A 23,797-nucleotide genomic window follows, 5' to 3' on the forward strand; every position below is an offset into this window, starting at 1 on the left:
CCTTGTTTATAGATTCAGTATCACTACTGCATGCACTTGCTTTAAAAGGAACACCACCAGCAGCTTCTGATATGCACCAAAAAAATTCCTGTATGCCTGAACTTCCAGCATTTCAGAAACAAGGTCTGACAATGCTACTCACCAACATTATAAAAATGGTGTGGATAACATAAAGCTCTTTCCAAGTATAGCTTTCAGCTTGCTTTTGGTAACACAGACAATGTTGACATCTACCTGCTTTATGCTTACAAACCACCACTTACACCTGCCTTCTATTAAACGAGATCACTGCAAACAAGGAAATTAGAAGATGCTTCTTTCAATACCGTTGCCAGCATCAGCAGTTAGCTGCAATCAGCAGGCACTTGTGAATTAACAAGACGAAACCAGAGGGTGAGGATTTGGTTTTGCTTGGGTTTTGTTGGTTGGGGTTTTTGTTCAGGGGGGCTTTTTGTTTGTTTTTTGTTTTGGTTTTGGGTTTTTTTTGTTGGTTGGTTATTTTAAAAAAGATGTGGCACTGGCTATCCTGGTTTTTCTCCCCAGGAGGAGTCTATGCAGAGAGGAACTGGCTGCTAAATTAACTTTAGTAGATGCTCTAGGATAAACCTGGAAAGAGACATGTCTTCCAGTCAAGCTCAAGGGACATGTGATTTTCTGAACAAACTCAAGCTATCCCTCTTTCCCAGGAGCAAAAGAATGAGAGAGACCTAAAGGAAGTGGCATTACAGCTTTCCACAACTGTGGGCTGTCCTGTGTTCATGCCAGCAAGAGGCTTATTGATATTACCAAATCTGTGTAAGTTCAGTTTCTTTTCCCACTGCACACTTGCCATGCCAGAAGAACTGCCACATCCATTCAACTCCTGCTACCTGCTGTGGAATGTATTACTCATAGGTCTACATTTAGCTTACATTAAAAAAATAAATTAGAACAAGGTAGATTTTTTTTTTCATGCTGAAGAGAATTAGCAGGTGACTCACATTAGATAGGCCCTACATTACTAGTGTAACCTAGAAATAACTTCACTCAACTTAATGCAATTACACCTGCACGAGTGTAGTATGAAGTGAGTCAGTCCTAGTACAAAAAGGCTGCTGGAGCCTAATGAAAATAAACCCAGTAAGAGTTTTAAAAATAGGTATTTTGTAACAATCAGAACTAAACAAAGTGGTAGGTAGGACGAAATTTCTGACTCAAATGAGATGAAGTCAACAAGACAGTTGAGCCCGCTATTTCAGTATCTGCTCTTCTGGGGATGAATGAATCCTTCATGTGGCCAGAGCAGCCATACAATATACTGGCCCAACATAAAATTAGGACGGACTTTTGAAGGTATTTAAGCACCAGTAAGATGTAGCTAGCTAGAGCTATATGAGCACTCAACTCCCATTGAAATAAAGAGATGCGCAAAATTTTTCTCTGTGCTTCGATGCCCGTCAACTTCTTTAAGGTTAAGTATCTGTTCCCCGGATTATGTTTCTACCTCTACCATTTAATTCCAGTGCACCTCAGGCAAACTGCTTTCTTCCTATATTTCCCCCTTCAGACCCTTTTCCATTAGTTTGTTAGCTCTTCAGGGTTGTGGCTTTAGCCATATGAGGTTTTGCACATCAATTTATGACAGTGGGGCATAACCGGAACCCAAATAACACCACTTTTGAGTTGCTGCAAAAAGCTCCCACCCTTCCTGTGCATCCAGAAACCTAGAGATTAAGAGATTTTAATAGAAACACACAAAAAACTGTGTCTAATGATGTTCTCAGGCCTTATTTTTCTGAGAGGTGAGTTAATGCGACTGAGTAGGTATGGAGAGGAGTGAGGGTGGAGGGGTTGGGGGAATTAAGTAACTCTGCCAACTGCTCTGTTTTTGCCCCATAATCACACAACTCGGAATATCAACTAGCTAGATGAATTGCTCTTTCACTCCTACACAGCCTCCAAAGAATTACCTAAACCACTTAAATTTCTTTACTCATAATAGTGGCTTGGTTAACACGGTGTTATTCCACAGAGTTTGGTATTAATGGCGTCTTTTCAGTATATGGAGTAAAACCGTGGGTGCTGCAGAAGTAATAGGAGGATCTTTGCCTAACTTCATCCCTGGAAATTTATACTAAAATCTGAAAGTTAATGAGCATCACGCTCTGCTCACACACTGCTGCTAGAGACTAAGGGTTATATCTGCCCTTAGTAAGGTCTCTGCAGGCTTGTAACTTCAGTGCGGTGATCAGCCTTAGGCCACCAGCTGACAGATAGGTGGTTAATGACCCAAGGTACACACAGGTGAGTGCAGGTGACACTCTTTAGTGACTTAATGCTTCCCAGCTCAGGAATGCCAAGTGCCACAAGCGTGTCCTTAGCCTGCTGAGATGGTCAAGTGACTCAATCTTCGGGCTGAAGCTCAGAATCGGCGCTCACAGTGGCTTAATCGAATGCGTTTTGTTTTGCTTGGCCATTGCAATGGGTTCGGAGCGCACACACAGTTGGTCAAAGCAGTTTAGCAAGCCAGATAGATCTTTTTAAGCCCTTAAAAGTCAGTGGCCTGTGCTCTCCCCTTCATTGGCCGACAACATACAAGCCTGGATCTAACATCTGCTTTCAGGCTGGATCCACACTTCTTCGTGAAAAAGAGGGCAACAACTTTTTAGGAGAGACTAGCTAAAGCAAATCTGCTGCGGCGGTTTAAAAAGATATTGCCCCCAGCTGCCTCGTGTGCCCTGCCACGGGTCAGCACCCTCGCAGCACAGCTGGTGGACGTGGGTGCGTCCCTGGGCATCAGCTGCTTCAGTGCAAAGTTCAGCCTTTTGGCTTAAACTGCCAACAACAGTGGCTTTAAGCAAAGACGCTGGGTTTTGTACTGCCACAGCCAAGGCATACTCCTTACTGCCCACTCCGTGGTGGAGGCAGAGAGGCAAAAGAAACTACTAGGACAGTAACTCCTCCAGCTGATGCAGCAAGCCTCGCCAGAGCTTGCCTGCCGTACCCTTATTTTTGTTGCTGACATTGGTAAACATCATCGGAGCTATGCGCAGAGAAAGGAAACTCATGTGAAGAGGAAAATTTTACAAAAGCTACTTCTTCAGAGGAACCACAATTGTTAAAGAAAACGGTTGCCACAAGCAAATATTTAAAATGAGTTATTCATAAGCTCAAGGGGAAAGAGGGATTTTTCCTCTTCTATATTTAGAAGCTTTGTAATTAGCACATTTAAGATGTGTGTGGGAGCTTAATCATCCATTAACAAAAGCACCCAACAATGTCTGTCCTTCAGTACTGGAGCCCCACCACGTCCTTAGCTCACGCAAGCCAGGGCTACTCATCTCTGCTTCCCTGCAAGGTTCCTCTCACCAGCTCATTTGGAAGTGCAGAGAGAAAAAGCCACTTTACCGTGATGAAATTCCACCTCCTAACATGCACATTCTTGCAGGTCTTTCTCTTTTATTTCCTTTCCTACCAGAGCTGGGCTTCTGACGTTAGAATAGGTGTTAAGATAACACTACTAAAAGCTTGTTTCATAATTTAGCAAACCAACAGCGAGGTAAGCGATGAAATTTGGCAAAAGGGACAAGTCTGTCTACAGGGCAAATCTGGAAGATTCTTCCTGCTCTTTTGTTACCCATCAGTGAATCTACGTTTTTACTGAATGATCTCCCTCCCCTTCGTTTTTCTGTAAGAGCTGACCACAATTCATGTTTACTGCTTTTGTCCCCAAATCCTTCCAGTTCATCAGTCCAGAATCCCCAAGATTTCCCCTCGATGGCCATGTCTAGGCAGGAGGATCAAGAGCATTTCCCAGCTCCTGAGCCCAGGTGCCCTCTCTGAACGTATCACAGTGGCACAGCAGTTTGTACTGGGGGTAGGCGCCGTCCCCCTGTGCATCACTCCCAGGGAGAGGAGGCTGGGGGCTCTGATCAAGCTAGATTTTCTGCCTGATGGGATCACTTAAATAAATTGAAAATCTTCTTTCCCAGCAGCTCAATATTCTGAATCATGCAGTGCATTACCAATTAATCGTCATCATCACAGGATTAGTGATGCATTTACATTACGTTACCAAAGCCTATATTAACAACCATGTATAAATCAATTCACAAAAACCCAACCTCACAGCACAGACTAAGGACCGGCATCTGTCAAAGCTCAGGATCCCGTGGGAGCCCTGACTACAACTCAGAAATATATTGAGATCGCCAGACTTCAAAGGGTATGATGCCATCAACTCCTGCTGGGTTTTTTAATTCCTTAATTGAAACAGGAAGACCAGCTTTCTTGCTTCACTCACTCTCTAGTCAATTAAAAAAAAAAAAAGTTATTTATTTTTTCTTCCACATGGGCTGTTTACCAGAATATTGTGCTAAGTTAAAAACAATACAATCACAGAGACTAGTGACAGCAGAGAAGAAATGGTAAGAATTGGGTGAAGAAAGAAGAAAAGATTTCAGCTGGTACTTGAAATTTGATGGCGGGTTTATGTGGGATTTTTAAAAAACAAGAGGAGTCATTTTAACCCTGAACTACTTGGGGACATAGTGAAATCATGAGATGATGAGGCAGTCATTTGTCTCATTTTAAGTAGATTAGAAGAGTTTGTGCACTCTGAAGCAGAAGGATGTGTGGTGCAGGCATACAAAGACAAGAAATGTTCACAACTTGAAACAGGTAAAATTATTTCAGTAGAAACAGAGGCAAGACAGTTGAGAGGCACAACAGATTTACAGCCAAAAAAGGAGGGGAAAACATTCACATCTTGGAAACAAGAAGTACTGCTACAAAGTGGAAATGAAGCTTGCGCTCAACTTGCAAGCAGTAAATAATGTATGTAAATAATTCAAGGTCAGAAAATATCCTTACTGATTTTGCCCAAGGAAAATGCTATTTTGATAAATTTTAGCTGATATGGCAACCATTGGATTTCATTGGTCTAGCTACTGAGTTTTCTAAACAACTGGGCCAAAAAAGAACCTTACAGCTTCATCTCCAAAATGGATTGCAATCTTTAGGACATACAAACGATCAATCGATGTCTCTTGTGTTGCCTCTGCTTTGCTGTGACCTTTTGCCATGATAGGGCTTTTACCTGTGGCTTAACAACCAGTTTCCCGCTTGGTCATTTGGGGTCTAATGTGTTTACCAAGTCCACATGAAGCATAGCTGGAGAGGCAATGCATTTAAATTCTCCTTACAGAAAAGCCTCTGTGATAGCACAGGCAGTGAGGAATTTCTTCCACAGTACAGCTCAAGGTAGCTTCAATCCCTTCTCTACTCACTTAGTAAATGGTGGACAGAGCCTGGAGGTGTTACAGATGGGTGTTATGGATATGATCTGAGCAGACTGACATTAACAATGCTATTATATTATATGCTCTAATGAGAGCTGATGACCTTAAATTGCACTTGAGTCCAAATTCCTTTGTTGGGCACCAATCCCCTAGCAAAGCAGGCATTCAAGTATGGAGAGGGTGAAGGAAGAAGGGGGAAAGGGAGGTGGTAAGAAGCGAGCCGCTCTCGAGATTTGCTCCTGCAGATAATGAGGATACAACTGACTTGACCTACTTGGCACTACAAACTCAACCCATGGCTTGATCTTATCTCACAAGGCTAGTGTAAATGCAGTCACCTGTTGATCTTGGACAGGAGGGTTGGGCAGGACCTGATAGAGCTATAACGCTTTTATTCAAGCAGTAGCATGAGAGGTGTATTAGTTAAAAGGTATTTTATTTTCCACTGGCATAAAGATGGTCTATGATCAATTGTCATGATTTTGTTTAGCTTCATTTCAACAGCTTGCTCAAACTTTGGTAAACACCACTGGCTATCAGAAGAGGCAAGGTAACTGCTGTGTATCTTTCCATGGCACAGTATGTATACCAAATGAGGAGAAAAAGCAGCATAGGAAAAGTTTACTTAATTGGTCTGCATTGAATACTGTATGTATAAGAAGGTTTTGAGCAATAGAGTCTGAGGTACAAGGATCTGCAGGGAGCACTGGAAACCCTGCTAGGACAGCTGAGCACTCCAGCTTCATCACCAAATGAAGTTTCAGTAAGGCCAAATCAGAAGGGCAAACTCAAATTCAGTACTGGAACTGCCTTGTACTGGGCAATAGACTAGACTGGGATTTTAATGTATTGGCATCTTAACTACAAAAAAAGTCAGCAAATGTTGTTCTAAAAACTTCTAAAAATATTATTTCATTCATGTAGATTTTGTACAGAGCCAGTACAATTACTGAAATATTGAGGTACTTCATCTATAGTTACTCAGTTTTCCATCACTCCTCATATGAAAAAAAAAAAATCAACCAAAACCATAAACAAACAAAAACAACAACAAAAAAACCCTGCCATTGCAGTTGGTGTGGATTTAGCTGAAGAAAAATATGAAGTAAAAAGTAAAATGGGTCCGTTTCCGAAAATCTAACCTTTGAAAAGAATACAAACTACTGCTCATTCTGCTTTTTCTTAGTACACAAGCAAATTCTCTGGTGCTTCACACACATCTCATTCTCAAGAAAAGTGTGTGCTCATAAAAATCCAGTTACAGGAAAGTACATTTCAGGAAAATAAAGTCCTGAGATCTGAAAAGAATATAGAGCAGTTCTTAGTATTCATGTTTATATAAAAAAAATGATAACGATTGTCAAATCACCATAGTGTATGACCTTCACATATTTACTATTTGAAAAATACATATATACTTAGTCTGACCAAGTGTTGCTTTCTAGCTGGCCGCTCCAGATGAGTTATGGAACATTTGGCTCTGAAGTTGGTAAAGGTGATGACCTGCAAAGTACAGGATGGGTGGTACTTCAACAAGCCTATTCTGTAGCCTCTCCTACTGGAAGAGATTGTGGCACTTACTGCACAATGGGATCGGAGGGGCTGGGAGGGAAGAATACCTCCCCACTGCTCTGAGCATAGATGTGCTTCACAGGGTGTTCACACGGCAACACTGACCTCCGCAAGTGGATGCCGCTTCCTTGCTATTACAATGTCTCAAAAAAGGGAGCATATATGCAACCTTTCCTATGCGTTCTTTAGTTGTATCCTGTTCGTTTGTCTAAGAAAAGAGCTTGTGAAAATGAGTCATATCAACACGGACTGTAAAAGGGAACAACAGTTCCTCTTGGAATAAGGTAAAGCAGAATTTTGCAGAGCACATACAGGGGCAATATTGATGTACCATGTACGTTGGAAGCACATAATACTGTTAAGCTGGAATTCCATTCCCCCAGTGGCAAAAAGCTGTTAGACCCTGGAAGAAACAAGCATGTACAGATTAAAAACTTATTTTAATCACTGCTACTATGTAAAATGAACATATTTAGATTCTGCAGGAGCCAAATAGGCAGCTGCCCAGTTTGTTTCAAGCAGGGTGGCTCTGTGATTAGTTACAGCATGCACAACGATGGGGAGGGGGGGAATACCTTCATACCCTGGATTAAATATCAAGACAGGAAACATGGACTGGAATTACATCAGACCAGACCAGCCACGTGCGTGAAGTCACTAAACAAATCTGCATCTTGCCCTAAGCTCTAGTAAATCTATCAGACTGTTGCTTGTTATTGTTTCCCCCTCCAACCTTCCTCCCCCCGAACACAACCCACCCACTCTGCCTGCTAGTAGACAGCTGGTGTGACGCAGAATTTTAAATCTCATGTTTTTGTGCCAGGCCCTCTCCTGACTCTGGGTTACAGGCTGAAACACTCGGATTACTGTTGAACAAGCCTAAACATGGGGCGAAAAAATTGCTGCACAAAGATGCAGTGTTACCTTTCCAAAGGAAGGTTCATTTCCCCATCCCTACCTCCCAGCCACCCCCTCCTTCAGCATGCTGGTAGTTTTTAAAAATTATTCAAGCCTTTTAGCAACGCTACTTTGTGTAGCGAGTCAGGACTGCTATTGTCCTGACAGTGCCTCCTCATTAATAGACCAATTATTAAATGTCACTCTTAGGAAAAGGTAACAATTAAACTTCTTGTGAAGAGCCAATGCTCTTTTTCTGGGCTTCCCAGCACTCTGTGTTTCTCCAGAGCAGGGACGTTACAGAGGGAAGTCATCTGAACAACAATGGGCTTCTGGGATAGCCAGCGCAAGCCTGTTTGCAGAGGAAAAGTGGTTTCAAGAGGCTCCTATCCTCAAAACTGCTGGTTGCAGCAGGGCTCAGCACCTTCAGCAGACTGCCTGCTACTCTGTCAACACCTTTTCTATATCACTACAACATTATTCTCTGCAGAGAGTAAAGAAGGTTGCTCATCTTTCCTTCCTTCACCCTCCCAGGCATGAATGACATGGGCATGATGGCACACAGCTGGCTCCACTGAATTAGGCATGAGGGCAGAGGGAAGGAAAAGAGGAAGGAGGAGAGGGAGAGAGGCGGTATCCGCTGCCGTCTGCAGCTCAGAAACACTGCCCTGCGGTCTCGGCGTGGGAATTCCTCGCCACGCAGGGGGAAACTTCAGGATAGGGAACTGGGACGGACGGGTGGGTGGATGGGAACAGGCATTGAGCATGCATACAGAGAATGGAGGAGGCTGTGCGAGATTTCTATTCCTTAAGGCCCTACTCCATGCTGTCACCAGCTGTCTCACAAGCATCTAGATGCCACAGCAACCATGAGGCGGGGTGGTGTCTTCAGAAGGCTCAGATATAAAGATGTATTTAAATAAGCAAGTCCTGTCCTTTCCACATACCAGGTGCCATGGTTGCAACAGTGACTCTAGTTCTTAAAAGTTTGGCTGCTGTAAGGGATGAGCCAAGTTCCACGCCTCTGGCCCAGAAGAGAAGCAGATCTGCCTCCATAATTCAAAATGCAATTTGATGTTTCATAGATTGTGAGGCTAGGTGGGACCATTATGATAATTTACTCCAAATTATTCAGAAAATTTGCATAACCCAGGAATTTCATTCTTCTCCATTTGCAACAAGATATCTTCACTGCAGTCGAGCTAATTAGAAACAGGACTTCTAGAGATCACTGAGCATGTATACAAAAGCCTTTCTCTGCAAAGCACTTTAAAGATGCTCTCTGTACAACACGAATGACTTCATTTACACATCCAGTCAAACTGCATCCAAATCTGTAGGCTCCCTGCACCTGGAACACTAGTGCAAAGAGGGAGAGGAAAGATGACTGCCCAGACAATGCCAATGGCAACACTGGGAGAGAGAATTTTGACTGATGTTACAACAAGAATGTGGCCAAGATACCAAGGAAAGTTTTCCCATCCTCTAAAGAAACAAAGAAATGGCCTCCTGAAGAAGAGACCCTCATTTGCCTGAACGAAGACATGCTCTGAAGGTGACACAGAAGCAGTGTTTTGTGCAGCATTTATAACCAGAGGTGTTCTTGCAGCATCCAGGCTTTCCTTCAAGGTCTCCTGTTAGAATCTGAGTGAGGCAAAAAATACTGCGCTACAGACTGGGCAGCATTTTCAAATGCCCTTAAAGGCAGCTCTTGTCCCTGTGATTTTCAGCAAAACTCAAACTCCTAAATGACTTGCAGATATGTTGTGCTATGAGCTATTTTAATCTGGAAGTAAATAAATCTAACAAATGTTTACATATAGGGACCTGAAGAACTCACAGTACTATCTCTTTCCCCACCACCACCTTTTTAAAAAAAAAACAACAAAAAACAAAACTCTCTCTGGTTCTCCTCTCCACCCTTTTCATGAGTCAGTATGCTTTTTTGTAGATGATCTCCCGATTTTCCCTCCCAGCCTCAACCCCCACAGCTTCCTCTCCTTTCACTTTTCAAGCAAGTCTGAAAAAAGACAGTTCTCCCATCTGACTGTGGCTGTCCCTGCTGCATCAGTATGTGTATCGGAGCATATTTAAATTGTGTATTCAGACTCTTTGCTTAGCAGACATCAGTAACTGCTTACTGCTAGTGAATCCCAGAAAACCAGCTGCTCCACAGGAGGCATGGGAGGAAGTGTGATCTGAGCATCATTTACAGCAACCATCTGAACTGCTCAGCCTTGCAAGGGGGTTTATGCTCTGCTTCTGCTCCTTTGCCCTTGGATGCTTGTTGTAGCTTGTGCCACACACTCTGCAGGGACTCCCTGCAAGCCACAGCTGTAGCTCAAGGGCTCTGTACAGTCTGAGCTGTTAAAAATTGTACAGATCTTATGTTTAATTTGTGCTAATCTTGGTGTTGAAATGAGATTTGCGCCAAGCCAGGATTCGTGCTACAGATGGATATTGTGCAACTTTCTGTCTTGGCTAGGAGTTTTGTGCATGAATAGTATCTGTCCCTAGGAGTGTAAGAAATCACTCCTAAAGTGATGACACAGACCTACTAATAGCCATTCAAAGTGTCACATTAATAACAAAATGACTCTACAGCTTGACAGATATGGAAGAAAAGCATGGAACTTATCATACATGTCTACATGCATCTTAATAACTAAATTGCCTCCTACATCTCTCTCTCCAAGAAAGATTATGACAATCCTCTCCCGCTGCATACCTGAGCTCACATGGACTTCTCCACCCAATATCACCAATTGCTAGGCATGGAAGTCCTCCCAAAGAAGGTAAGGCAGACTGCTATGACATGAATTGGACTTCTTGGCAGAGACACAGCTTTTCAAACCTTTTCTTGACAGCCATGTAGAGCTATGGCTCTCCGAGAGCTCTGCACCCCCCTTCTTGGCCAGGAAAATTAAAAAATCCCCAACATGGACATTACCAATTTTTTAGAGGAATCCTAATTCCACTGAAGTCATCCAGCTGACTTTATTACAACCAGTTTCACCAGAGTTTGAGCTGCACTCTTTGTTGCAAAATTTTAATTCTGGTTTCTTTGTATTTATAATCACACCTTCAAAATGAATCTGCTTATCAAATATCCAAGACAACTGCAGACAAATTTTGGCAGAGGCCTGGAGCAGTACTGAATCCGCTGGAGGAAAGACTATTGCTCAGCTACAATTCAAATTTAAGCACAAAGTTGGGCTTAACACTGTCAGCGAAAATTCTGCACTGTCACGGGGCTAAACAACGTTTCTCAAGCCATCAATTACTTGGAAAACCTAGCTTTTCAAAGAAAACAAACAAAAAAACGCTCCAAAGACCAGGAACTGGATTCTAATTTCACCCCCGCAAATGCATTGGTATCAATGAGGTCGTTCTTTCCAGTATTTACAGCACAGTTCAGGAGATCAAAAACAGCCTTATGAATCCAAACAAGCCCTTCTAGAAAACCGCCGCTTTATCCAAATCCCCAGTGTTTTGAGAGCAATTCGCATCTGTAGAGGTATGTTTCACAGCTGCTGTAGTGTTTTAATGGGTCAGCCCTAACATGTGAACCTCAATCTTCCCTCATCTACCAGTCAAGATCAGAGTAAGGCTGTTTCTAGTATTTTGAAGGGGCTGAAGTGATTTTTTGATGGAACAAGACAAGAGAGAATGAAACAGGAAAATCTCACATGAATTGCAGGAAGAAAAAGAAACACACTAAATAAAAATCCTTTCAAGAGCTGAGTTGGGTTTAATATAGTGTTTGAATCCACCAAAAGCTGGCAGATTAGGAGATGAGCTGGCCTCACAGCCTTTAAAACACACACACAGAGGATTTTTCACTGCTGTCTTCCATCGGGTTTTAATTCTTTCTGTATGGACTCCCACCCCACTGAGACAGTTTTAAAAAAGAATTCCAGAAAGAGACTCTTAATTTCCCTTTGACCTGGGCTGTAAATTCATCTTCCCCAAAATAACTTTTTTCATATCCTTGTTTCCTATGCAGGATTGAAAGCTTTATAGCAGTGATATTTGAAAAGCACTGAATTTAATATTACAAAGGGAGCCCCTTTCTTCTACGACAGACTGTGGTCTTCTTTTTATGACTGCTGAAATAAATAATTGCTTTTTGGGCTGCAGGTATGATTCATTTGAACTACCTCCAGAAGAATAAAAGCTTTTTTATGATTATGGCAAAAACTAGAGAGTGTATATTATTTCTTAGTCAACATTTTAGTATTAAACATGAAGTCTTCTCTCTTTTGCTACCTACAGGACTCCTTTATTGATTTAAGATTCAAATAAAAGTCACTGGGTAGAACAAAGTAACGGAAGGACTGTGGCAAAATGTATCAGTTTACTGAATTACTACACCTCCAAACACCATACTTTTTAACTAGCTTTTTCTGAAGTTGCTGTTCTGCTATTTTTTAGAATATATTCTCTCCTCTGTCCATTTGTCAGGCATGAGATTAGCAGCTGGCAGCACTTCTGTTCCCCTTGCTCCTTCAAGGACTATACTGCAGGCAGTATAAAACAAGCTGTTACAGGTCAGTCTAATGGTAAAATTCAGCCATTCTTCACACTACAGGGAAAACAGTATTATGGATCAACCAGACCCCGACAAACCTTAAAACTAGTTGAGTCCTTCATACCCACAGAGTATCTCACCCAAACTAAGAATCTCTAGGCCACGCTGGAGCACTGCTACCTCCAGCACGAACCCAGTGCCCACTCACTAACCTATGAGACCTTCTTGATCCTTCTAGGAATCGTGATGACTACAGGAAAAATGAAATTCAGACCTAAGAGGCCTACAGAGAGGCTTCCTGATATGGTTCTCTGACAAATAATCCCTGTCTATGCTCATTAGGAAAGCCAAATGAGAAACAGGGTGGCAGCAGCTGTATTTAAATATGGTTGAAAGTAGCTCAGTTCTGCTCCCAGGGCGAACAGGGCTTCAGTTTAAACCTAGACCCTCAGGAGGTTCAGGAGGACTGAAACCAAGACCAAAGACAGCCCGAGTGCTTCTCTCACCTCTGGAAATGAATTAGCATATTCATATTTTCCACTTGAAAACTGACTAATTTACACATTTCCTAACAAAGTGGTGCTTTCTGAGGGGTTTTTTAACCTCTTCTATCTGCTGCCAGCTAAAATATTTGGGGACAAAACCCACTGTGTAGAGCGTGCCTCTGCAATTGAAGGGAGCTCTTTGTTCTCCTGTTTACAATGGCCACATAAATGAAAATGAAGCAGATCAGGATACTGTCACTGGCAGAACCAGCTGTTCTGTATGTGACATTTTTGAACTAAGGAAACCTAAAAATATCATGGAGCACATACAGATAAGACAGGGAAACAGATAACTGAACAGTGGCACACTGACACTTGCCAGATCGTCTTCAGTCACCAAGGTTCCATGTTTTCCTGTTGAAATCAGTTGCTGCTTCACCATTTACTTCAAGAACAAATCTGGATCTTACACAAATGTTTGCACTGGGACCTCTTCACTGTTGATAGGATGCATGGTGCTTTGCAGAGGAAGCTGAGGATATGCCCTAAGTGATGAAATATTGTTCCAGATCTTCAGCAAAACCATGAGGTTTTCAAAGACACTGATTTATGTGTGTTTCTATCTTCTTTCCCCATCCGATTTCTTAGACCAATTCTACATTGACAGGTTTGAGCAGGGAAGTCCAAAAACTGAGTTCAAAGTCAAGCATCCCATTTGAGTTGCAGTTCAGAGATTGCTGCTGTTTGTAATGTCCTCTTCAGCAGCATAAGGAAGTACTACACTGACAATGAAGGGATTTATTATGTATTTAGCAATTTAACATTATAATCCCAGCTACTGGGAAGAAGGTTAAAGTCCATTTTCTCTCCTCTCCTTCTGCAATGCTTAAAGCATTGCAGAGGCACCAGCAGATGCCAGTGATGCTGGTACTACTGTAATAGCTAGAAACCAAGGTTTTATTTTTCTGCATAAAAGCAACCAAAATCAAACCAAAAATATCTCCAAGATGGGTCTTCAGCTGCCATAAACTAGTACATCTCTACTGAAACTAGCAAAGCTCTTTGGATATATGCCTCTGCATTCTTCAACGCCATCAGACACAACACCTAATCCTAGTGTTGAAAAGGGCTTCAGTGCTTTCTCTGTTCTTGAGAAATCAGGAGGTAACTGAAGCCACTTCATGGAGCTTTAAGAGTCTTAATTAGCAGATGGGAGTTCACGGTCCCACAGCTAGGGGTCCAAGTGCTAAAACAAGAACACCCCAACACAGCCGCTACTGCTCATACCTCCCTAGAGAAACTGTAAGCTTGAAAAGCAGCCATGCAGTCATATTTTGAAATCAGGTCTCCAAGCTCTGCTGCTAACAGTGTCCTGTAATGGGTCCCACCTAATCTTAACCGATACGTTTTGCAGAGCAGAAGGTCCCGAGCTTAACAGAGTGAGTTATTAGCAATCGTAGGAGAGTGAAGGACAGGCTCACATTTAACTCCTGTGTATACACTGTCCAAGCCCAGAGCTGAACACCGCAAGTCTGAATAAAAGACTGCCTTCTGGACAGGATCCATGGGGCAAGGAAGACAGAACAAACCAAGAGACTCAAGACCCCTTTTTCTGGCAGCAGCAGCTATTGAGAGCCATAAGCAAACAATAAACACATCCTTAAGAAACACAGTCTCTTGCAGGCTGAGCTTGTCAGCCTTCATGGGTGAGCACTGCTTGGGAATAAGAGGCAACTGTTCAAAGGCAAGCCCCATGTGAGGAAACAAACAGACATCCCCACAGCCCAGCAGCAGCCAAGGAACTGAGGAGATCTGCTCCTGAATTAAATACATGCTCAGCAGGAGCGCGTGTATACACCAGCGGTGTGCAGAGGCAGCTGGCAGCCCATCAGCAGCCAGGGAGTGAGAGTGCGTGTGCACTTGTGGGGATGGGGAGGCATGGGGAGGTGGGCAGGCACCACTTGCACCCAGCGGCACTCCTGGGAGGCAGGCAGCCCTCCAGCAGCCCAGAGGGAAAGCCCCATCTGAGATATCCCTGAAGGGATGTGAAGCTGCTCCAGTCTGATTCATTTATGATGATGACGAAACTCAGAAGTGGGTCTGTTTCTGGGAGGTCCTTGCTGCAGGGAAAGCTGGTGCGTTCCTTCCCAGGGAAGACAGGACCCTGATGGCTGCACGTCCAGTGCACGCAGCCGTTTTGCTGGAGTGAGCTCCTACAAGGAGAAATCTGGAGTAAATCTCTCCCTGACATTCTGGCATGACATAAGAAAAAAGGGCAAAATTCTTAGTTCTCAACTCAAGATTTTCCCCAGAGAGTTTCACATACCTCTAATGGAACCTTTGCCTAGGAAACAGCTTATTCAGAAACCTTTCCTGAAAGTTTATTAATAATAAATCACTAAAAGATTCTTTTCTAAGCTGTGATTAAACCTAAATTAATATCTAATAGGTCATGTATACAATGTTTATTTCATAGATCCCTGGTTCAAGATACCCAAATATTTTGCCACAGATGACTTACTGCCCAGTGAGGCAATTTATCACACTCCCTTAAAACCTGAGAAAACACTATAGGTCCACTGACTTGATTCTCTTATAAATTGCTGCACAGAATCATTAAGCCATGAATATGTATATGTCAAGTAAAAACATTTCAGTAATGTTATTGCATTAGTATTTTAGTTCATTCTTAAACAGTGAAAGCAAAGGAATCTGTATATGGCCTAAGGACCATCGCCTCATACTGCTATGCTTACAAAGCAACCACGCTGTCCCGACTGAGAAACCACATCTTGGAGAGATACATAAGGCAAAGGAGAAGGAAATCTTTCCACTCCACTCCAGAGGTAAATTAAATATCTTGTCTAGCTCTTACAGCAACATGTGACTCATGGTGCAATAGACACCTGGCTTCAGCCTCACAAAAACCTGCCCTTTGCACACTGTCCAAAAGACCTCCCTATTCCTTGAAAATACACACCCCATGCCCAAACCTCCAAAGGCCAACCATCCTGCAGGACAGAACCGCACCAGGCACGTGGCAAAAAAGCCCTCACCAGACTTGCTTAAGCAGAAAACACATTACATCAGGGGAGTGTGAAAACAGACTCAGCTTAAGGACCCCTTTGCAGCCTCTAGGTTTCCATTCCCTTCAAACCAAGCAGGCTGAGATGGGGTGAAAATTAAAAAAGCCCCCTTCCCCACCCCCTGGAAAAGCCAGGTATTGCAAGAGGTGATGAATATTGGTTTGTCCACTGAGTCATGGTGAGTAAACACACCAGCTGGCATTGGGGGTGGGAAGATGGGGAGGAAGGTACCAGAGTTGCCATGGATGAAGTCCTACCAAGGAGATGTCCAACGCAATGCTAAGCACCTAAGACTGTTTAAATCATCACAGCTCTTCTCATTTAAGAAGCAGTGTCAGGATCAAATTACCTACTGGGAATGTGTCTGCTGCAGATACTCCCCAGAGTGGCTTCAGCCAGCAGTGTGCTCTCACTCACTACCTGTATAACACTGCTCTGGCAGCACTGTTGTGCCTTGTAACTAATTCCTGTGTGATACAGCTGTCAGTGTATCAGGGGCAGGGGAGAGAGGCATCTTCTCAAGTAGTTTTTGATGTCTCCAGGATGAAGCATCTTATTTAAGAGTTAATTAAGATGGCTGTGCACTTCTAATCATTCTTCTTAAACATATAGGCATGCATAAAAACGGACAAGAAAAACCATGAAACATGATGCCAAACCTCAGTTTGCAACCAGTTTGTGTGTGTGTGTATGCATGTGCTAAAAGCCTCCATAAAATTACTGGGAATGGAAAATCTTCCACAGTCTTTAATTAGAGCAGAACACATTTCAGTTTTCATCCTGTGATCAAGGATTCTACAGAAAATCTATCTTCTCTTTAGGCAAAGAAATCTTGAAACTCAGAAGGAGAAAGGATGTGGTTGTTACACTCACACACACTGCCCACAGGGAGGGCTATACTGGAAAACAGCGTAAGGTTTAGTTATTACATATCTAGAATAAGTCTTACAGTTTTGCCAAATTTCCAAAAGGTAGAAGAGACCAGAGCTTGATGTATAATATGCAGACACTGCCTTGTACTAACAGCAGAAGAGATCCTGAACTACAATGCTGCTGAAGAATTATCTACGAACTTCAGGTGGAATCCAAATCAGCATGCTCCTAAACTCCATATTAGACAGAAATTCAAGGACTTCTAATACTACAGCATGGCACAGACTTGAAAATAAGAGGGTTTGTTTTGTGTGGCTGTTCTATTTGGAAGGCTTACAAGACGGCTGTCATCCACTTTGATTAAGTTCCTTCACAAAACAGGCTTCCTGGAGTGACGCCTTGAAAGAAATACATATTCATGCACGTCTCTTAGACTGCTTGGAGTCCTACAGAAGTTTTGGATATGCTTTACAAAATATGCCATCGCTGCTCACACAAAGCAACACTCAAAGAGCAACTCAAGTTTAACTTGGACCCATTTCTTTTCAGTTATTAGGCTACTCTTTCTACGTTTTCTTGCTTCTGCTGTTTGCTAGCCTCCTTGCTCCCTTCCCTCCCCCCTTTCCCTTGAGGGCTGAAATTTTAATAACTCTAACATGTGAGGCTGAAGAAAAGAAAACAAACAGTTCTGAACACAGGGAGGGATGCAGCTTAACATGGTAATGCTCCTCTTTGCCTTGGCCAAAAACTGATGGGCAAATAAATGCTTTGCTGCCAGTAATGGATCTTATTGCTGGTAGATGGTATTTTACACACTGAGAATCTGAAAAAGATGCCAGACATTGACTCTAAATGAGCTACGCAAACTCTACAGCCTATAAACTTTTACTTTTCTGCAGTGTCAAGTTCTTCTTTAAGCACAGGTACTTTTTTTCTACTCAGGAGGCAGTGTCTCATCATTTCACGGCAAGTCAGGCTTAATATGTAAATTAGTAAGTACAATAAGTACAATCCAATCTGTGGAACATTAATTTGCTGCCATTACAAATGCTGTTAGAAATGTTTTCCAATTGTGCCTTCTCTGCCTATTTTGTCCTTATTAACCATGTCAGTGATAGAAATGGTGTACATTTACAGGGGAAAAAAGTCTTCTGTATGTTACACATAAGGGTAAGATTATTGAAAACTGAGGATCCAATTAAGTACCATTCAGGCTATGACAAAACTTTTCTAGTATAGCAGCTAAAGTAATTAGCATCTCAGTAACTGCTTATATCTTACAATACCTCATTAATGGCATTTCTACATTCCCACTGGAAAATGTTTGTTCAATGTAACAAGCAGTTCAATTTAAGGAAGCACATGGATCTTTTGCTAAGATTAAGTCACTGTATTTATGGAGAACAGGTGTGGAAACTCTTGGGAGATTTTGAAGGTGCCGGCAAGAAAGGAAAAAGAAAGTGCTACAATAATTTTGACAATGGGAGGAAACAAGAGAAGGATATGAAAAAAAAGTATTACTTACAAGCCTCGGAGACGAAGCCAGATTTTCTCTATTTGTTCTGGCTGTAGGTATTTCAGAGAGTTGCTCTCAAATTCTTCGATTTCCTTAGTCGGTGACTCCATAGCTGCAGGTTACCGCTTTGGTTAAAGCTCGGTGAGGACGGATGCCGCCCCCCACACATGCACACGCTCCACCTTTAACGCTGCTCGGGAGCGGCCAACATTTTTGGCAGCCACTTCTCCCCCCTCCCTGCAAGTGGGGCTTCGTGGGCAGCCCTCGAGTGCTCAGGTGTACATGGGGGGAAGCTGTGCCAGCATGCCACCATCCTCGGGCTGACCGAGGGGATTAGAGGCTCATCTCCAGATTGCAAACCCACATGGATTTTTTTCTTCCCCCCCGCCTTTTCTTTTTTTTTTTTTTTTACAATAAGCCAAGGATACAATCAGTAATACCAGCTGAGGGATCTTTATCAAGGGAGGAGGGGAGGAAAATCCCTTGCTGACAACTGAGCTGTCTGCACAGGCAGCTGGGGAGTCAGGCGGCTGCACAGGTCCCAGGGCCCCCCGCCACCACCACGCGAGTGGCAGCCCACAGTCCCTCTGGGCTCGCTCCCCCCGCCCTGGCATTATTTTTTTTCCACTTACCAGCAGCGCTGCCGACAGGCTTGAAACCTGACAACTGAGGAAAAAGTCGTCTGTCAGCATAGCCCAGGCACAGCTTCTCTTGCTGCCTCCCTCTCTCCAGCACACACACAAACACAGGCACGCGCAAGAGAACAGGCTATTGGAGAAAGGCTGGCTCTGATTAAAAACCCAACCAAGGCAAACCATTAAAAAAAAGAAAGGAAGGGTAAATTACAGAAAGTGAGCGACTCACTCCTGGCAAACAGCCATCTGCTTCATTGCAGTCAGCCTGCTTTCCTGAGAGCGCAACGCGCAGCACGGGCTGTAAGGCTTCGACTGGGGCAAAACCCACTTCTAAAATAAATAAATCAGTAAAGCACCATTGCCTAAAGCACCCCAAAACACGGCAGGGGAATTCCATACACTGAAGAGAGATCAAGCCCAACACATTAGTCACGGATATATCCGTGCCTTCCAACAAGAACCACAAACAATACATTAAAAGAGAACACATTATCCATAATCATGAGGCTTGAAACAGGACCTATGGATCAAACTCAAGAGGTTTGCACAGGGGAGGTTAAAACCCAGTTCTGCAATAGGATGCCTGCCTCCGGGTCCCCTGAGGCACCCCCATACTGACCCCAGGCACAGCAGGGACCAAGATACAGGGCATCCCTCTCTATACCTGCAGGGTTCCTGCTCTGGACAGGACGAAGGACAGAGGGATTTCCTCCACTGCACCGATCCGATCAATCACCTCTCAAACTCTGCCAAGATCCCCTGCATGCATCTCTTTAGTTAAGGTTATTGATGTGGTGCTTTCAGCCGAAGCCACTAGAGCAGAGGGAAAATAACTGTCAAAATGTTGTCCTAGCCCTAACACGTTTTGTCATGTATTGCAAAAGTTGCCTCTTGAGAAGCAGAGCCTGCAACAGAGGATTTCGCCATGTGAGGGAAGACAGGCTCTGGTGAAAATATGCTCGCTCATGATGACTTCCAACTCCGGTTGTGCAAGTCCACACACTGACAATCTGAGTAGCTTGTGGAAATGTGAAGAATACATTAATTAGCCTAATCAAGCAAGCCCCTGTTTAAAGGACTTAAATCAGGTCTTAGTCATGTAACTTGTCTACTTCAAGATCCAGCCAGGCAAAGTAAGAACAAACCACCCTGCCTGCACAGAGATTCTCCTACCCCAAGGGAAAAAAAAAAAAGAATTGCAGATGTATACATCTATACAAAATCTGTGGGGTTTCTCCTTTGGGATCTATTGTGTGCAAGAGGGCATATAACTGGGCTCAGGCTCTGAAACTGCACTGCTGAGTTTATACAACAATTTTCCAATTCACTCTCTTCTTTCTGCATATTCAAGAGTGCTTTTCATACACAGGAAAACTAGAAGCCTTGCATCCATTAATGCAAAAGGCAGTTTTCACCGGGGGGGGAAGACTGAAAAAAAGTTTTGCGGTAAAACCACAAATCTTTAAACTTTTCTTCCAAAGTAGAAAAACTGCCAGGGTTCATTTTAATTCTAGTGAGATTAGACACAGCTCCATAAAAAGTTATATCATATTGACAGAAAGAGAACAGCCTATACTGAATTAAAGCTTACATTATTAGAGTTTTACCAACTTCGTGGCACTTTTGACCTTGTCAATAAGACGAACCAGTCTTACTGATTCATCAGTAAGACCCAGAAGCTCAGCCACATGTTTCATAGGTGACAGGTAATCATTTCCCTACTCCTTATCTCAGTGTCTCCGTCTGAGAACCAGCACAGCGTTACCACCTACCTACAGGAAGGAGAGACAGTTCCACTTATGAAGAAGAGACTAAGAGCAAGGCATTATCATCCTTCATTATTTCTGCATCATTTTGCCAACAATACAATATGCATTTGAAATTAGACTTTCCAAATGCAACCCATCCCATTTAAGGAAACCCTTTGTAGTTTTTAGTATTCACACAAATCAGAGATTTCTATTTTGCTGTAGGAGGCAAAGCACTCTCACCCTTAGCTCCTCCGGGTTTTAGATATTTAAAAAAAAACATGTCACGCAAAAACCAGAGGCAGGTATTCAACCCCATGGACATGTGGCCTACCACAGTTACATAAAGTGGCCAGCAGAACAAAAATCCCCATTTACCCTTCATTTATGCACAGAACTGTATTTTTCCCGTTCAGCTTTAGTCAGGAGCATTTTCCATGAAGTCTCATTTATTACCAGGAATCACCATTGGAACAGAGATGTATTACCAACATGCCACAACTCATATACTTTTAAAATAAATTTTCCCTTGAAATGATAAACATATCAGCTCCAGCTCAAGACTAAAATATAAGTCCACAACAATCTGATGCTGGTGTAACCTGTATGTCTGTACCCTACCCATATGTTATCTATTTAACCAGTGACTCATTCTTTTCCTCAGCAATAATCAGCCAGTCAAGATTAGTAGAACGCAGGTACTTTTCACCTTCACCATGTTATTATTTAGTACACAAATTATGCATTTAAAATACGAGATAATGCCAGAAAGAATACATACATAATGACAGAAGAGAAAAAGTTACAAAGGAAAGCAAAAAAAATATTTTCAGCTGATATTTAAAAGCCAATAGAGAGGGATGAGACTAAGAATTAAGGGAAAGTTACTATAGACTGCAGAAATATCAGAAAAATTATGAACTAGTGTCACAGTTATGAAGACAGACATGCAGGGAAGAGATATTGGGTGGGCAAAAATAGCAAGGTGGAGAGAAGGAAAAAGAGAACAATGAGATTCTGTGCCAGGCTAGGACACCTCCACAGATTTGAAGAATGAAACTAATATTGAGTGGATCCTGTTAAAAAGGTGATACAGGAGAACCTAGATATCCTCCCGGCCTTGAGTGGTGCATGGCCTTCATTGTATTTTGATCTCCAAAAGCCTTTGAGATCATAAGCTACTGAATACATGGACTGTGCATTCTGATAGCTAACTGTAAAAAGAAATAAAACAGGGAAGTTGAGACAGGGGCCAAATCAGGAATATGCAGACAAAAATGCCATTGCACTCAACTGTCAAGGAAACTGAGGGCTGGACCGAAAAGATGTCACAGCATTGATATTTATAGGAATTACGGGCAGAGAGAGGGCTTGCAGTGTTTGCAGGAAACAAGGTGATATGCAAAACATGAACTGGGAGAGGAAATAGCATTGGCAAGAGCGACACCAGTGTTGAAGCCTGTGGAAGCAAATGGAAAGTCTAAAGGCAGCCACAGAGGAATCGGGAACGTGTCTGAGAATGCTGCTCCTGCCAAAGGCAAACATTTTTACAGTTATGACACTTAGCTGAAGGAAGTTGAGACAAAGACACCAGTTTATCTGCTCAATGCAGGCAGAGATGGCACTGACGAGAGAGTTGCTGAAGACACAAGGTGGCTTCCTGCCCCGTTTGATTTAGTGTTGTGATGCAATCTGGGGCTGTGGTAGGAGGGAGGTCCCTAATGAGATCCCACACAACAGCACCACTGTAGTAACAAAATAAAAGAAGCTATTAGCAGGAATCTCTCCCCTTTAGTCTCCATTCTCTCTCCATTTGGTTTTGTATAGAAGATGACTAAGAAAAAAGTCATCTGAGACTTCCTAAAAATAAAGTTTCCTTCCTTCGTTAACAAAATTTTACAGTTCAGTACAGTAACTCTTTTATTTCCCATGATAACAGAAACTCCAATAATTAATTAGAGGCAACGAGGAATTCCCAGCAGCTGAAGCAGCACGAAGATCCTACTACCTGGGTCTGTTGCACCACAGATGCTTAGCACCTCAGGCAGTCCAGTCTCTTGTGCCCTGGAGAAGGTCACCTCATCTTTGTGATGGCATTCAACCACATGCCTGCAATACTAGGTCCAGGGAGGGTCTCTGAAGTACTTGATGTTGATTTTCAGAAAGCTGTTTGTTTAATGAATGTTATCCTTCCCATTGCTAGGTGCTACATTGTCTCAACCATCACTCCGACAGTTTAAATCCTTTCCTAGGAGCATTTCTGAAGGAGTTATCCAGGTATAGCGCTGCTGCAATTGTTAACCATCTTCAGTTCTCTGCAACTGAATGAGATCCTCAATATAACCAACACGCAGCTGAGTCAAGCTGGGACACATTCAAGGAAAAGAGACAAGTTACAAGGGGTAAAAGCATGAATAATTCCCCAGATGGTCCTCTTTCCTCTTGTGCATTACAAAGGGCAACCCAATATGTTTGCTCTAGGAACCCCTTTTGAATGATACAAAGAACTGCACAAGCAGCCATAGTAAGCAGTTTTCCGACAAGAGCAAAGACGCCCATACCAGCTTGGAGCATGCTGTCTGCTTACACTCCTCCTGCAGTGTTGATGGAATATAATGTTATTCTTCACTGCCTGTACTACTTCCCGTTATGATGATGCCCACCGCTGAACAACTAGCGTGTTGCACATGTCACTGCCTTTCAGTGGTGAGTAAAGCCGTTACAAAACATGATGACTCTCTTTCTGCCCATTTGATTTTAAGGTACATTGGGAGTAACACAGGGAAAAACAGAAATGCAGGGTATTGATATCACCATGTTTGAGCTCAAGTTTGGGATTCCTTCGCTTCCTTAAGAAAGTTGCTCTCCTGTCGGTCTGATTTTGTGATACGTGCCAGCAAGATAGCAAACACCAGGACAGTGGCTGCAGCTGTAAAATGTTATGAACTTGTCCCGTAAGTATCTACCATGAATACATGTCATCTTGCTTGCTTTGTCCATAAACTGATGGCTCACCTCATGGTGAGCAAGAGCAGCTTCCAAAAGGATGAAGTTTATAGGCTGAGCAAACAGCACTGCTTCAGCTCTCACACTCACGTTGCTGCATAAAGGCAACAGGTCACAGGCACACAGCAAGTCCAGCTCCAAAGGGCAGGAACTGCACCACCTGGTTCAC

The 23,797-nt window shown here is 42.9% G+C and overlaps 1 protein-coding gene across 2 annotated transcripts in view; it reads right to left on the reverse strand.

Annotated features, from left to right (window-relative positions):
* LOC140648117 (dual specificity calcium/calmodulin-dependent 3',5'-cyclic nucleotide phosphodiesterase 1C-like) overlaps positions 1-23,797 on the reverse strand; it is a 276,580-nt gene that overhangs the window by 195,495 nt on the left and 57,288 nt on the right. Inside the window, exons 1-2 of one of the 2 annotated variants that reach the window (XM_072853608.1) lie at positions 18,872-18,967; positions 18,249-18,351 (exon numbers count right to left, since the gene is read on the reverse strand). The exons of the other annotated variant lie outside the window; for it this stretch is intronic. Coding sequence (XP_072709709.1) covers positions 18,249-18,349 — 101 coding nt within the window. The 5' untranslated portion in view covers positions 18,350-18,351; positions 18,872-18,967. Of the gene's footprint in view, positions 1-18,248; positions 18,352-18,871; positions 18,968-23,797 lie in introns of those variants that run through there. 2 annotated transcript variants of the gene reach the window in all.

Source organism: Ciconia boyciana, chromosome 2 (genome assembly GCF_034638445.1).
Source record: "Ciconia boyciana chromosome 2, ASM3463844v1, whole genome shotgun sequence".
NCBI classification, from domain to species: domain Eukaryota; kingdom Metazoa; phylum Chordata; class Aves; order Ciconiiformes; family Ciconiidae; genus Ciconia; species Ciconia boyciana.